At 36.7% G+C, this 17,734-nt stretch overlaps 1 protein-coding gene across 1 annotated transcript; it reads right to left on the minus strand.

Moving 5' to 3' along the window:
- Positions 1 to 15,169: 15,169 nt before the first annotated feature.
- LOC144552917 (putative histone H2A.2) lies at positions 15,170 to 16,352 on the minus strand. Its single transcript, XM_078300954.1, has 2 exons — positions 15,967 to 16,352; positions 15,170 to 15,667 (listed from the first exon to the last, which is right to left on the minus strand). Exons 1-2 carry the CDS (start codon positions 16,153 to 16,155, stop codon positions 15,458 to 15,460), a joined length of 399 nt encoding a protein of 132 aa, XP_078157080.1. The 5' UTR covers positions 16,156 to 16,352; the 3' UTR covers positions 15,170 to 15,457.
- Between the last annotated feature and the right edge of the window lie 1,382 nt (positions 16,353 to 17,734).

Below are 17,734 nucleotides of genomic sequence, written 5' to 3' on the forward strand. Positions count from 1 at the left end.
GGTGCCTATTCGGAATAGTATCCTTGCGGAGTCCGACGTGTCCGGTGCCTATTCGGAATAGTATCCTGGGGAGTTGTTCCGTGCGGAGCTGTGCGATCTTTTTAATCTGGCCCGTTCATTTCGAATCGGACGAAGCAGATCAGATCTTGTCCGAATTAAATTTTTTTTTTAAAATTTGTAGAGTTTTTAATCTGACCCGTTTGATCCGAAACAAACGGACTAGATTAAAAGCTCCGCACGGAACGACTCCGCAGAAGATACACTTCCGTGCTTATTAGAGGTGATGTAGGGAGTCAGTATTATGTGTGCTTTGAGATTCGTGCGGAACGTAGTTAAACGGTTGGGATTTTCCATAAAGTCAGGCAAAGTTTGAGATATCTCAGAGGATACGAATTCGATTTGGAGGAGGGCTTAGCGGAGGGAGAGAGAACGAAATAGCAATAGGGAGAAACGGAAGAGGGGGAAGGGGGAAACGGAAAATTTTGCTCTCAAATTCTCCATTAGTTTGTGATGATCTGCGTAAATCTAGATAGAGAATGAACGGTTGATGTTATTAACAGCACTCGGGGTTAATCTCCTCACCTCAGTCTTTCCGGACCCGGCGGTATCGGTACCACTTGTGATCTTTACAGTTGCTCCATATGATTGACCGCCAGAACTAATTTTTTCCGTCTTCTCTGCCTCTCCTTGTGTTTTCGATACGCCTTATAATTCCAGTACGCAATGGCAGCAAATTAGCCAGACTCGACTTAAGAGATCCACTTACAATATTCTATAATTACAACATCTAACAATATGGTTTTTTAAAGTTCAAATAATCGATCCAAACTGTTCAACATGATATTTATATTAAAATGTGTTTAGAAATCAAAATTTATTTTAATTTTTAATTTACGGGTACAAAATTCAATGGTCTCAAAATAATTAATAAATAGTAAAAAAATATAAATTATAAATTTTGATCTCCAAACACATTTTGATTCATGTTGAACGGTTTGAATCGACTGTTTGGATTTTGAAAAATTATGTTGTAAAATGTTATAACTATATATTATTGTAAATGGACCGTCTCATAAATAAATAAATTATTTATTCACTAAATTAAAACAGAAGTCGTTTGGATATATCAGAATTATTTGTAATATTTGTTAAAATAGGAAATAATTCAGGTATAAAATGTACAACATCCAATTATTCTAGTTATATGAAAATGATTCTGGCATTGTGATTGTGGAATGTGGAATGAGATCCGATCCTCTTTAAATTTCTACTATTCTTTCTATTTTTTTTTTTTTTTTTGAAAAATACTTGATAGAGGCTACCAAACAAATTGTATTAATATAAAGTTTCACACAAACATCACCACTGCCACCTTGCAATGGTATTATACATCACTTACATAGTTACATACTACACCTCACATCCTACACAACCACAACAACAAACAAGAAAGTAGAAAATACAAGCACACAGCAGCAGGTCCATGAGACAAGAAAATGAAAACGAAAATAAAGAAAAGAAAAGGAGTGGTAAATAAAAGAATGAAAAGACTCCATCTCAACATGTAAACAGATGGTGGCCTGTGATCAGCCATACTTAGACCACAGCTGACAATCTTGATGCGCTCTGTTCGTCAGAAAACACAGATCTATTTCTCTTGATGCGCTCTATTCTTTCTATTTCTCTCCTCTTCTTTAAAAAGAGAGATAAAAAGAAATAGTAGATCTTGCTTTTCACTTTGAAAAAAACAGCGAATGTTAATCCTTAATTGTGCTCATTAATTGGCTTGTGAAAATTACAGCTTCGTACACTGAATCCGTTCCTCCTATTTATTACTGAGTTTTGTCTTCACGTGTGTTGATCTTGTCGTTTTTTTTTCTTTTTTTTTACAATTTTACACAATTATGGATGCCAAATTGATGGCCTTTTTTATTAATATCCTTAAAAAAAAAAATTTCAAATGCCTCTGTGTGTAATTTTTTTTTTATAATTGCCCTGACCGTCTGGGCTTTGGACGGCCCAAAAAATCCAGTGGAGCGCCCCCACTATGGGCGGCCCACATGCCAAGTGAGGCGCCCCAGGGACGGGCGGCCCATATGCCAATTGAGGCGCCCCAGGGACGGGCGGCCCATAGCAATTGTATTTTTTTTTTAATTATTTTCCAATTAGTCATTTATTACTGTACCCGTTATTATGTCATGTAATACTTATAATTTTTTTTAAAAAAATGAGAGTGTGGGTCGCAAATAAAAATTACGGTTTCAATATAATTTCTTAGTTACAATATAATTACTTGAAGTGTACTGTTGCGCTTTTAATTCTATTGTTGAACTTTAAGTGTATTGTTGAACTTTAATTGTATTATTAAACTGTGTTATAATGATGAAATGTAAAGTGCAAACAACATAATACCAACATGAATATAAAATAAATAAAAACATAATGCCAACATAATGCCTGCCAACATAATCAGAAACGTATAATACAACAGTCCCATAGTCAAAATATTACAGTCAGAACTATATCACAATAAAAAAAAACTCTTCGATCATTCTCGCCGTTTCCTTCCGGATAGAGACAACCTAGGAGCCGCTATGCCCTTGCCATCCCTGTGCGGCTGCACGCGCCTCTGTATCTGCCTTGCGGACTCACATCTCTTAACACCTCCTCTCCCATATCCTCATCCTCCCCCCCCCCCATATACATGTGCTGCGTACCTGTACTGGCTGCCCATGGATCAAATAGACCAGCTGACTCTCCATTGGCGGGCTATGTGTTGGGTTTTGTGGAACAGTTCAAACCCATTAGTTTAGCTTAACAGCGAAAGTGTGTAAAACAAAAATTTTACGGTTAAGTTAAGCTAAAAATTAAACGAGGTATGTCACGAAACCTTCCAAGGCGGTCCACCTTCAGTATTCCTTCGGCATCAAAACCTCATTTAATTCATTTACAGATCTACTCCATAATTGATTTTCTAAAGCATTAAATCTATTTACAAATTAAATAGATTAATATAACAATTTATACCTTGATTCCAAATCTCAGTTGGAATGCAGACCGAGCGAGTAGAGCCTCACCAGGGATGGAATCGACTCGCAGTATCACACGTGTGATACCTCTATTGGTTATCCACCAGGACTAACCGGAGAGCGATTTACTTCTTCTGCCAGAAATACCGTAAACCGCGGAATTCTGCAGAAACACTATTCACCGAGAAAATGATGAAATAAATATATTTGTGTCCCGAAGTAACTCGGTTTTGCTTAAAAGCTAAACCGCAGGATTACACAAAATATATTATTTCCTAATCTCGAAATAACCAAAATCAAGGAAGAGAAAAAAACCGATTAACGAAGTAATCAGATTAACACGTGAATTAGTGAGTCTTTCTCTCTACCCCTACCCCTCTATTTATAGAGTTTTGAGGAGGTTCGCAAAAGACCGAAATACCCCTCAAAACAAATCTATTTACCAAAAGCCCTTGACACCTCATCCTTTTATCATGTGAAATGACCAAAATACCCTTGCCACCTCACATGACACATGTCAACACATGGGAAGTCGGCACCAAGGTAAAAAGACCATTTTACCCTTGGTCCATTAAGGCATGAATAGTGTTGGGCTTTGATTTTGGGCTTTGACTTTTGGGCTTTTAATTTTAATTAAGGCTTTGATTATTTTGGGCTTTTAAATCCATAATTCAAACCCATAATTAACAAATTAAAATCCAAATCAAATATATATAATTGTCATATACAATCATATTTCTTTTCGGTTGTTGTTCGGTAACTTTTATACAACGTAACGTGTACGTTTATAAATTAACCGTTGTTTCTGCTTGTCATTCTAAATGACATTTATAATTTAATTATATCATGTATAATTAATTATAACCATCTTAATATTAATTATAATCAATTTATAATTAATCAGTAAGATTCTCCGAGTAGCTCCTATATGGTGTGACCCAATAGGATCTGTGTTATGTTGGTAAACAGAGTTAAAACTGTTTTAACTTCTATAATCATGGGTGGCGTCTGGCAACACATCATGACCATCCAATTACACAGATGATGCTGTACTGTACAATATCACGATCCAGTAAACAATTTACTTGTGTCAGTTCTTCTGTCTCATAGCTATCAGATCAGTTTCAAGGTAGATGTGTGTCATCCTTGGTAACTGTATCTTTTCTTGATCTTGAGTACATTATCAAATATAATTACTCTTGTAATTATACCGCATGCAGATAATCTAACTCTGTCAAGGGGTCCAGTGATGCTATAGCTCGTATAGAGATACGAGGGACAAGTAGTATTCTTGGCAGACTATCACTTCCTCAGCTAAGTTATATATATGGAAATGCTACCGTTATGGCTGCTTTTTACGGACAGCGTTAGATAACACTTACTCATATATATTTCTTAGTGGGAACGATAAATACCTCATACTGTAGAACTTTGACACTGAATGAAAACATAAATGACACGAACACAATTCTATTTAATGTTTCATTCGGGGTCTGTCAAATACCATGTTCCTAGAACATGTATCCATGTGATTAAAATGACATCTCGTGTCAGGTGGTTTGTAAAACTTAACCATCTTTTAATCCACATGCTAACCTTGTCGCGGTAATTAGTGTTCCTGCTAATTACCTTGGTCAGTGACTTTTAAGAGTATATATTATCTATATTATGGAGTTTCACAATTTCAGTCATGAACTCGAAATGATCCATAATTTCAATAATACTCAAGGCAACAAAATGATATATAAATAAACATTCAATTCATGAACAAAGCTTTATGATTAATTTATCGTATTATTGACTTCTAGATTATTACAAACTAACACTATGTACGCAGCTCCTATAGATCTTGCTCCCAGCTTGCAGCATAAGTGGCAGGAGGCTGTGCGCCAAATAATGCAGAGACAAAGCGATCTACAGTCTGAGATGCACTCCCACCAGTCTCAAAGTCGTGCTCCATCTCCACTCCATATCATGGTCTGTGGGAGCCAATCACCTCTTCATTTGTGTCGAACGGGGCCAGCTCATCCATGGTAAAACTGGGATTGGCATTCCAATGAGGTGCTCCATCCTAGATTAAAATAATGTTAGTTTTTCTACATACAAAGAGCTTTACAATAAATAATAAAAAGCAGTGACTGACTGAGCCAAGCTCTACCGAAACTCCATATTTATTTCTATAAGCATCCCATCCTTGGGTATTCAAGACCCAGTGGTGGAACTCCCAACTTGAGTCATCAACTGCATAATTGGAAGTTAACTGAGTTAGAACAAACAATTCAAGGAAAATAATAATATTGTGTGTGTCGTACTTTTAATATTAACTTGTAAATTGTAATTATCTGCAGGAGGTGGCGGCATATTGTGACCGTAGATGGCCTCTGGTTGGTAGTCCGGATTTCGCGGTGTTGACTTTATCTCCCGCCAATTGATGTTCTCCCCAGCATCGCGCAGCATGCCAACGAGGCGGCCTTCAAAACCGCCTGTCTCCACGATTGGTGCAATGTGCTCGAGCATCTGGCATCCTATATATCGCCAAGCATCCCTCGCCATGCACACCAAGCTGTGTCCAACTCCTCTCATAGCGGTCAACAGCTGAACACAACATGATTATGCCAACAGTAAGAAATTAAAATTTGCAATTCTAAATTAAAGTATGTTTCAGTTGTACTTACCGCGCGAGCATTTTTCGGACCCCAAGGCATATAATTGCTTGATGAATCCATCAGTCTACGTCGAAGGTTTCGCCATAATGGCCCGTCAGGTAGACTGACGACATGTCCCATTTTTGGTACCATACGACATATCTTAAATCCCCGGGACCAACACCCAATGACGCAGTAGATGGCGGGCTCCATAAGTGCTGCTCCGGATGTCGAGCCCAGTTGTACTGCATGACGAAATGTTGGCTCCAGTCGACTTTAGACTTAGTGTGCGCCGTACTGCAAGTACAATTAATTAGAAATGAGAGAAACAATGGCATTATTAAAGTGATAATGAAATTAAGTAGATAGTACTTACTTGTGGAACTTGTCGGTACATCCTTACCCATCAGCAGGTACTTCGGAATGAAAGCATCCAAGTCAAACTGTCGAGATACCCAATCGGCGTAGTGATACTCCACTATCCAGAAACAGACGACCGATCCCCGATAATACCATAGCCGTGTCTGCTCTAATGTCAGCGGGCTCAGCCAGCTATGTTGATATCATGCACGATACAGAAACCAATCGATATTCGTATCTCGGAGCATCTGGAGCTGACCCCGGACATAAGAAATCCCCTTTCCCTTCTCTTCATGATCGTGATGACTGCCCCATATGGCACTGTACGCGGGGCATCTGTTTGGGTCAGGACCTCCCCACCGAGGATGTGGCAATGGTATAACTGGCCGATTTATGGGCAGATGTGACCATGACCAATGCTGGAGCAGAAGAAGTGGTCCAAAAATATGTTTATTTTTCACCTGAAAATTTAACTTAAAATAAAAACTGGGTGCTTCTTATCCAACCTTCAATAACAACGTATATTAATACAGACTTACCAGACAAGCATGACATAGGCCTCTGTATAAGTAGGCGAGGACAGCTCCACCCTAGTTCCATCTCGATTCTTTCTCCAGGTCCCTCAGTAAGGAGAGATACATAATCGGAACCACATCACCGTTAGAATCCTCGAACATGACAGTACCACACAAATCCAACATATACGCCCTAGTGTACCTGCAATATAAAATTATCAATATAAATAATTGAGATTGTTAATGAACTACTAAGTTAATTTAAAGAGTGTAATAGTACCTCCGGACCGCCTCAATGTCAGTAGTCTCAGGAAATATCTGATTCTGGAAGAAGTGAGACCGGAGTACCTTTAGAGAAATACAATACCCAGAATAGCGGAACTCCTCCTCCTCCCCCTTCTTCTGCAGAGTCTTCGGATCACACCCTAACAACTCCGGTATCATCCTTTGCAGCTCTGGATGGTCTGAGATGCCACCTATGGGGTCGCCATCGATACGTAAACCCCATAAGGCGCTCACATCACCAAGGGTGACTGTCATCTCCCCGACCAGGAGATGAAATGTATGAGTCTCAGGTCACCATCTCTCCTCTAGACCATGCATCAGAGACTGATCGATCTTACTCTGCGGCATGGTGGCAAGCTGATACAACCCAAGATTTAAGATGTATCGCTGCATTTCTTTATGGAGAACGAACAGAATCTCAGACATACAATGCCTCACCGTAAGCATGACATCATCCTGTATTTATTATCAATTTGTCAGACTCAAATCGTGCCATTTTTTAAGTATTATTTACATTAAGTATAAAAATCATGTACCTCAACAGATGCCAATGAGACGCGGTGCTTAACATGATGGGTCCATAAAAGAGGACTAAATATGTCAGGATCATGCACACCATCTGTAAAACCGGCCTGAGATGACGGATCCGCTCCAGTCGGATCCTCAAATCCCCTACCAGTCTTATCATCAACAGAGGAGGCAGCGGGCTCGGTGGTGAAGCGGCTCAGTGGTGCAGCAGCTCAAGGCAGCGGCTCGGTGGTGCAGCAAGTGAGGGAGAGAGGGAGCGAGGAAGATGAGAATGTGGCGGTGAGGAGAGGGTTGTGAGGAGCCGACCGGCGGGGCGAAGCAGTGGCTCGGTTTTTTTTTTTTGCGTTTTTTGGTGTGGAGGCGAGACAGAAAAGGGATAGAGCGAGAGAGAAAAAGAGGGTCGGGTGGGGGGATATAATGGGTATGGAGCGCCCGTGGGGCTGGCGCCTCACTTGGCATATGGGCCGCCCATAAGGCTGGCGCCTCACTGGGTTTTTTGGGCCACATGAAGCCCAAGCGTTCAGGGCAATTATAAAAAAAACTGTACACAGGGGCATTTTTAAAATTAAGTTTTTTTTAAGGATATTAATAAAAATGGCCGCCAAATTGAGGCTAAGATTTTTTACGACTGCCTAATAATAGCATAATCTGAGGCGGATCAACCTGAATGTCAAAACGGATTACGACGGATGACCATATTTGATCATATTTGATCTAGGGTTTTAATCGTTACAAACGAAACGAGTTGTATAAAAATAAAACTAACCAAAAAAATAATTCTAAGTATATGCCCTTAAATTAAATAACTGTGAGAAGTCTTGAAAATTTTCAATTGAGAAGACCAAGACATTTTCATTTGAACAATGTGATTTATATTAAAAAATCGAGTGAGGCTATGCTTTTATGTATAATATGGATTGGTCTGTATTATACATTATTTTTTTTGTTTTATAAGTTTAAATAGTTAATTTGAGTTATTTAATATGATTTTCGTATGAAAATATACTTGTAAATTATTATCTTTTATATTTTTTTAAGAAAACGACTAATAGTACTTCATTCCGTCTCCTATCTGTCCTCTGTACTAAAAGATAAAAAAAATATAATGGGGGACCACTAACTGGCGCGCACATGATAAATACCGCCAATGAACAGGGTTAACGCGATTTTATTCATCATCAAAACGTATAGTATTCATACCAACGAATTTATAGTATTCATACTAATTATTTATAATATTCGTCATATGTAAACACAAACTAGAGATGACCATTAATCTTGGGGACCAATAATGACCAGGGGGACCGCTGATGACATCTGACAGCCTGGATTGGGGACCGCAACCGTCTGAAAGCGACATTTGCCAAGATTGGGGACCACTACAGTGAATCTATAAAATGAAGTGTTCATATCTAACCAAGGTTCTAAATAGCGATTATAGCGGCATAGCGGGGAGACAAAAAAAAAACTATTGCGAATAGCGTAGTTATAGCGGAAGCTATCATACATAGCGATTTTCCCTTTTCAAATTTTATATTCTATATTTCTACTAATTATCAACATAATCAATATTAGAGAATTGATGTAACAACTAAATCACAACTAATCTAAGTCTATACTTTTTATCAATTATGCAAATAAGAAGGAAAAAATAAGATCTAAAAAGTAACATTATTTAATAGTTTATACTTCATAGTATTACATATTATAATAGACAAAGAGCAATTAATTTTATAAGGTAAATGAAGTCAATATACATATTTAAACATTTTATATATTATAATAATAATCAAAATCAGCTTTCAATTGAAACGAACGATAATAATTTTACAAATGAATACTATGCGAAGAGCAATCAAAATGAAGAATTAATATTTGAATATTTCTCGATATAGAATGATAAAATAAATCACAAATAAAAACATAAGCATATAGTTTGGTTTAGCATATTTATCGTAGAATACCATGTAGCATTAGAAATAAGAATAGAAGTACAGAAGCCCATATAAATTGCAAAAAAAAATCCATGTAGCATAGCGGTAGCTATAGCGGGTCTCATATAGCGATAATAGCGGTCAGCTATTATAGCTATAGCAGTCGTAGCTGAGTTAGCGCACTTTTATCTCATAGCTTAGCGTTTATGGTCCGGAAAAGCTATAGCGCCGCTATAGCTAGCTATTTAGAACACTGTATCTAACTAATGAAATATTCATGTGTTGACAATATGAAGTATACATATCTAACTAATAAAGTATTCATATCTAATTAATGAAGTATTCATACATGTACGAAACAATTTATACAATTCTGGGACATCTCTTCCAAGACCTCTTCAATTCACTTAAAGTCTTTTTTTATAATAAATATTCACACTTGGCACTAACAATATTCATACTTGAAAGTATGAAGTATTCATATTTAATTAATGTACAAATAAAACATTCATATCTAATAAATGAAGTATTCATATCTAACTAATGAAATATTTATATGTTGCACTCTGACAACCTTCGTTGGGCTAGCATGGTCCCCCTCCGACGGTGCACCACGCTCTCCCCGCAGATCTCATCAAAGACGAGATAAGATTGTGCCGAATTGCACCAGATCTCCTCGTCGGATCTCGACGGTGCACCACGCTCTCCTCGCCGAATCTCGACGGTGCACCATGCCGAGAAAGAGAAGAGGCAGAGGCCATGAAGGCCATGAAGAGGCGGATATGGTCTTAGGAAGGGAGAGGAAGTGGAGATAGAGAGGCAGCTTGGCTGGAGATGTTCTGTGCGGCATGACGCAAGGAAAGGGTGAGTTCTAGAAACAGAGAGGCAACGTTAAATGAGAGAGATGAAGAAAAAATGAGAAAATGAGAAAATGACAAAAATGATTCTCAATTTCTAATTTCTACATGCTTTGACCGTTAATTTTGTATAGCTTTGACCGTTAATTTTGTATGGCTTTGAATGTTAGCATCAGGGGGGCTTTTAGGGGACCAATTCGCGTGGGACAAAATCTTTATTTTTTTTTAAATATGTAGAAAATCACGTTTTTTAAATGGTATAAAAAAATTTAGATTAAATGATTTTCAACCTACCTATACTTTGGTATTAAAATTATTTTTAGATCAAACTTCGTATAAGAAGATTTCAAATCTCCACCAGCTGCATTTAAATCCTTAAAGAAATTCATCTACCAACATCTCGGTTGCCAGGTGAATATATTTATTGTGATATAAACTCGGGTAGTTGTGGAAGGTTAGAATTCTAATTATGAAAATTGAAAGAATGGAATTCAACATGTTCTCACCTGGTACACTGGTCCTGTACGGAAATGTTTTATGGAGACATATTGTATATCTTTGATTCTGATAATAGATGGTCTCTGTTGGAGGCTTGTGCTAATTTTTTTTTTTTGGAGAACTAAGGGAATTTTGCTTTCTCCTAATTTTTTTAAATCATGACTGTTTCAAGGTCAAATGAAGGATTGTGGTAATAGATGGTCTCTGTTGGAGGTTACTAGGACCTTATAAATTACATCTCACGTTTGGGCTAATATAAATTAATTTTAGAGCCCCAATTAGACCTGAATGTATGACAATTGACAAGCTAACCGGGCTTGCTTCTATTTAGATCACAATGTACGAACATTAATACATTATACAATTTAGAAAGAAAATTAAATGTTATTTGACAAAATTCTAGTGAAATATTTATTTTTCTTGGTTAGAAAATTCTTGTATGTGATTTAATTTTTGTGAGTAAAGGTTAGAGGTCAAGCATCCAACTATTATATATTCACAAGGGATCTTCAATCTAAATTTAGATTATACAACCTCCCACACAAATGACGCTTCTGCCACTAGATCAAAGAATGGCTTTTCAATTTTGCAATCTCAAGTTATATATATATTGAAAAAAAAGACATAACAGCCCATTTCAAATTTGAAATACAAAACTATTGACAACACTCTAAAAAGACCTCTAACAAACCTATATAACTTAAACTATCTGTAAAACTCTATATGACAAAAATCTCCAGAGACGTTCAACTATTTTAAAAGGCAGAAAATACAAAACTACCAGCATAATTAAAATCGTACCAGCATGGTACCTAATTAGACCAACAGTTTTTAAATTCTAAAAAAAAAACTCAAAATTGGATCTATGTCCCTTAAGAAAGGGAAAACCATCTCTTCTATCCTTGAATCAGCAGGCTCAAGTATTATATTACAGGTAGAAAACCTGTGGAGAAGTTAACCTTACTGTCTGAAACTGTCTAATTGACCGAAACAATTCTCTAATACACATCCTAAAAGCAATCACATAATCAACATAATTATAAAAATGCTCACAGCAAGTATAACATTTTACAAGGATAACAGAAAATACAACCACAGATTAAAAAAAAAAAAAAACAGTCCATAAGCAAAAAGAATTACATAAATGAAAACATGACACAGTTTCGTGTTTACTGGCCACTGTCTCCTGAATAATCATCTTCAACCTATTATGACCAGTTAATCATCAAACAAGAAAAAGAAAAACAGGAAGCAATGTAAGATTCCAGCCATATATTCAACAGGGACCTACTTTTGTTAAACCATGAGCAAATATGAACAAAGCATATGCAAAGAATCTAATGCCAGACCATTTCAAATTTTCAATCCTAAAACTGGAAAAAGGTCTAACAACAGCCCAACCATTTTAAAAGGATAGACCCAGCAAGAAAAAGGTCTATACTTTGTAAGCTTCAGGCTTACATATAACATGTGAGCATGTAGGCAAGTTGGCCCAAAAAAAGAAACATTTTTTTACAAATATCAATGCTACAACAGAAGTTCCATATCTAAAGAAATAAAACCGATGGATATCATACCATTTTAGATTACTCATTGCCATGGCTCGTTGGAATTTCAATTTCCAAATTCTCTTCCTCTTTTGCAGATTGCTTTTGAAAAAAAGTATTAGTCAACAGTGAGTATCGAGAAGCATTTAGATTTTAGAACATAAAGGAATACAAAGATGAAAATTAAGTCTTACATATAGCGTTTGTATTGTGGTTTTTGATGTAGCCTTTATCCAATCATTTCCACAAATAAAAATCTCCATCGTATCTTTTGTAAGAGAGCTTCGATAGTCATCTAATATACGACCTCCAACACTAAAGGCTAGTTGGTGTCTTAGTTAAATATTATTGGCAATTTGACATCTCATTTTGCAAGCTAAGCTTGTACAATAGTCAACGGTTACTATTATTTTTTGGATTCAAAGACTCTGAAGGCTCACAACCCTTTTTGCTCGTTCCTCTTTTTTTTTTGCTTAAAAATTCAAGCACTCCAGATCAATTAATTTATTTCCAGCCTGACCTACTTGTGCAATTTTGGCACCAAGGCCCCTGACAACTTAAATGGGTATACCAGTAACCCGAACTTTCTGGTACCAACAGACAGCAAAATTTAAAATGCATTAAAATAGAACAATTGATTTGGCACAAGTTAAAAAGGATTGATACAATGTGGTTTGCGGCCGGTATCAAGTTACATTCAATCACAGGAAAAAACTAGGAAGGAAATCAATTCTTATTACCTTTAATTCATCAATCAAGCAGAGCTACAACGGGAGTAAGAAAAGATGAATTACAAGGAGGAATTACAAGAATGGACAAAAGATGAATCAAGCAATTTTTAAGACATAAGTATCTCAGCCCTCATACAACCAGTAATTACCCGACTCCACCCCGAAGCCGGAGTTGGGGCGCCTCTCGAAAATAAAGGATAGCAGGCTCTTCAAAAAGATTCTACAAGCAGTTATATAGATCGGGAATTTAATCAATAAGGACTAATCAAGGTAGGGCATTTGCAATCAAGGTCGACAACCTGCTTAAACTGCGTGACTGAAAAGGGCAAAGATGGAAAAACTACTCTTCTTCCTGTTATTTTACAAGCAATTATTTGTCAGACGGGAAAAAAGTGGTGAATCCGTTGAAGATTACTACAAGGCCCTCAAAGTCATCTATGGCACTGGCAATGAGATCGAAACATATGCTTGTTGAGCATCTGCTGTTTGAACAAATAGTAAACATATGCTTGGCCATTGATGTGACTAGATACCTTAAAAATAGGTTTTTGTAATCACAGTAATATCTAACATATGTTACTCGGATCTGTATTCGTATCAGATATCGATACGCACCCAATATGTACCGGAAATGCCAACTAGCATATCGACTTACATGGCATATTCTGAATCCCTTGATACGATTTCTGATACAGATCAACTCGCTGGAATACACCTATGACACATCTAGATACATCTGGAATACACATGGTCCATTGTACACCGCGCCAAAACCAAATTATTCTAACCCAGCCACCCAGGTACTGTGGCATCATACCCATACCGCATTACCCCTACGCCACTTCACTTTTGTTGTTAGAAGACAATATCTATTTTTATATAATGTATACTTATCTATAATTTTGTATTTTAATGTTTAATTTATATAATATGAATTAATAAAATAATTAAAATAATAATAATAAATATTTATATAATAAATGTATCATATTCTTGATTTTTAAAAATTGTCCTATTACTATGTCCATGCAATATAGTATCTAACAGACTCCATCTATTTACAAAGGTGTTTCACTTTTTTTGTAAACATATGAGACAATTTTACACCACCTCTTAATCCGCATTAGAATTAAGTCTTAAGGGGACTTAAGAAACCAATATTTAGTTGTCTTAATTCATAGATAATAGATAAATAAGCTAAAAGGAGTAGAGATACTTTAAAACTCGAGTAAATAATTAAGACTGAGCAAAAAAAGGTTAAAGTAGATGATTTTAATCCGTACTAAGAAACTGGTGTTAAGCTAGATTAAACGGTTAAAAATACTAATGAAACTAATGAAAGCTCCTTTAGTTACTTATTTGTAATCACACTAATACCAAAAGAATTGGCGACTAGATACCTACATTTCTTTTGGGTTGTTCAGCTATTCTATCTGGTAGTGATGTTATAAGGTGAAACACCTTCGTTGGATGTTAATAAAGCAAACTGCCTCCATCATTTGTAACACTAACCTCCGCACATTTCCTAATTTTTAAAGTTTCTTTCAAATATGCATCTAAATATTAAGAAATTTTTTTACCCATTATAAAGTCAGTAATTATGTACCCTTCTAGATGTCTCTGATGATAGGATCAAGTAGTTGAAGTTATTCTCTGTTAATTTGCGTTCTGTAAATACCTTTTTTCTTGCTACTTGGGCTCTCTGTAAATAACTTTTTGCCGTGCACATAATATTTGCGTTCCTGACAAAAACGCCCTTTTAGCGATTTTCTTTTGTCAGTGACCAATTAATTAGTCTTCAAAAAAGTCGGCCAAAACAAGTTGTTTGTGGAGTTGGTTTATAGGAAACCATTATACCAATTACTGGACTCAAAATAATATCATGGAAATTGGAAGGTGGGTAACTAATTAATTGGAAACTTCAAATCTTTTTTTGGGAAAAAAAGATGAAGCCCCAGTTTCTGACTTCCATCAGAATCAGAGCTTGACAACCCACCTAAGCACACAGACATATAGAAATAAATTTCATCCCAGACCAAAACCAAGCAATTACTAATATAAGATAACCAGTTCAATAACAGTAGACTTCTGTTAAATTATAAGTCGATCAAAATCTTAATCACAACATGGATGCAGTTCGTTGCACACAAAGACAAAAGACTTACATTGATTATGACAGTAATGAAAACTTAGTTTTCTCCCTAATAAATTTGAAACAAGATAATTAATAGCTACCATAATTAAGAGCAAACAATAATTCTTTTATATAAATAATAACTACCAAAACCACATTATCCCCATTGATTGACCATAAACCAACATTTGTATTCACAAATACACCACTAACCCTCCATACCTCCTCCTTCAAACAAAGTTTAAAAAAAAAATTCAACAAACATTGATACCCAGATTAGAGAGGCAAATTAACCTAATCTAACCCTAAACCACCCCTCTTTTCCTAAATTACACACCAGCATATTTAGATCTAAGAAACCACCCCTGTTTTTTTCTCTCCTTTGTTCACTAAATTACTCATCATCACCTGCAGCAGAGGCCTTGGAGGTCTTCTTGGGAAGAAGCAGGTTGTGGATGTTAGGCATCACACCACCACTGGCAATGGTGGCCGATCCAAGGAGCTTTGACAGCTCATCATCATTTCGTACTGCCAATTGGATGTGACGTGGCACAATCCTGGTCTTCTTGTTGTCTCTCGCAGCATTTCCAGCCAGTTCCAACACCTGAAAAAAAAAATTGACATTAGAATTTAGATCAGATTCAAACAAATTTTATAATGTACTTTCTCATTTATATTTTTTTTTAAAAGTTGAATTACAATCTTATTTTTTACATCTGATGGGCTTACAAGTAACAATTGAAACTACTGGACGACAAATTACCAAACAATTATGCAAAAACAGATCTTTCTGGAAAATTAAATCTAAGAAAATCGAGAAAATCTAAGAGAATTGGGGGAAAATTAGAATGCGTCAAAATTAACAACAGATCAAAATTAGGGCTATCAGATCTAAATTCATACCTCAGCGGCAAGGTACTCGAGGACAGCAGCGAGATACACCGGCGCACCAGCACCTACACGCTCGGCGTACTTCCCAGCCTTGAGAAATCGCGCAATACGGCCGACAGGGAACTGGAGCCCCGCCTTGCTACTCCTCGAGGTCGCCTTCTTTGCGGCGCCGGAGCCAATTGCCTTTCCTCTGCCCGCCATTGACAAAACAAAAATCTAAGTTTAGGTTAGGTTGGGGTTGTCTTGCGCGAGCTTGAGAGAGAAAAAAACGGAGATAAGAGATGCGTAAGGGAAGGGAGTTTATTATATAAGGATGGGGAGTGAAATGAGGCCGACCAATGGGGTTGAAGCACACGGATCGCTGACACAAAGCGTTGATTTGGATAAAATAGACGGTCAGATTGAATCGGGATTTGTTTTGCGTTGGCAACTTGAGTTGGGAAACGGTGACAGACCAGAGCGGTAAACGGAGGACACGTGTCGGTTTTGGCGTTTGGGCTTATTCGGTAGATGTGGATCATTGGCGTAACGACGCGTGTCCGTGAAAAAGTTTGTAAAGATGCCAAGAACCTACGAGACTGCGGTATCAGGAATTCAAAACCGTAACCTCTCAGGTACCTGATTTAAAATAATTGTCAGCGGACGGTCTGGATTAATTCCAGCTGACCCTAATACAATCCAGTTTCTATGAAAACCGTAGAGGAGTAAGAGGACCTGTTTTGAAAGTTGTGCCAAGTTAATCTGGTCCGTCAGTTGACAATTATTTTGAGTTAAGTACCTGGAATGATCCGAATTCCAAAAATCTGGGGGGCGCGTAGGTCCAACGCCCGGACGAATTCACGGATGGGGGGGGGGGGGGGGGGGGGGGGGGGGGGGGAGCAATTTCATAGATATTAAGAATGATTTTATCGACTTATCTATATTCTATTCTTACATATTAAATTTTAACTTTATTTTACTTTATTCTTATATGTTAAAATTATCGGGTAACGAAACAATAGCAGACAAATAACGAATAATATTAATAATAATTAATTTTATTATATTTTACAAATAGAACATTAAATCTTATTTATTTCTCACATATGCAATAATATTAATAACATTAAATCTCATTATATTTTTTTTTTCTTCATTCAATCTAACTAATATTTCTGACGATCTGTGAAGAATTTTGCAAATCTAAAATCACGGACGTTTTCTACACAATTTTATCTTTTAAATGAGATCGATGATGACATACTTTCAAGTTGTCCGTTGCACAAGTATTAATATCTTGTCACGCAAGTATTCATACCTAAGATATTAAGTATTCATTTATACACATTGAAGTATTCATATCTAAAACATCAAGTATTCATTCATATATCTCTATTTTTTTTTCAAAATTTATTTTTATGTCATTTATTTAATACGCAGTGGCCTAATTCACCATTAATAAAGCTTTGTTATTTGCAAAACTCGTCACTCTATGAGGAAGGGGAACATAAACATAAAAGAAATTAATTGCATATACATATACAAAATTATTTTAATATGATCGACAGTGACGGATCTGACTCGGTAGAGATGTGCTCCAGTATTCATTTATACACATTGAAGTATTCATTCCTGGCAGAGGCGTGCTTGATTGGGATGGAGTGACGGATGATCTCCGACAGAACGTTCGCTGGAGCGGGAGCAGTAGGCATAGAGGAAAAAAACCGAGGTGAAAATGTAAGAGTGAGGGAGCTTATTGTATTTACCATTTCGAGGTGAGAGAGGGTGGGAGGTGAGAGAG

Source organism: Carex rostrata, chromosome 4, assembly GCF_964058835.1.
Source record: "Carex rostrata chromosome 4, lpCarRost1.2, whole genome shotgun sequence".
Lineage (NCBI taxonomy): Eukaryota > Viridiplantae > Streptophyta > Magnoliopsida > Poales > Cyperaceae > Carex > Carex rostrata.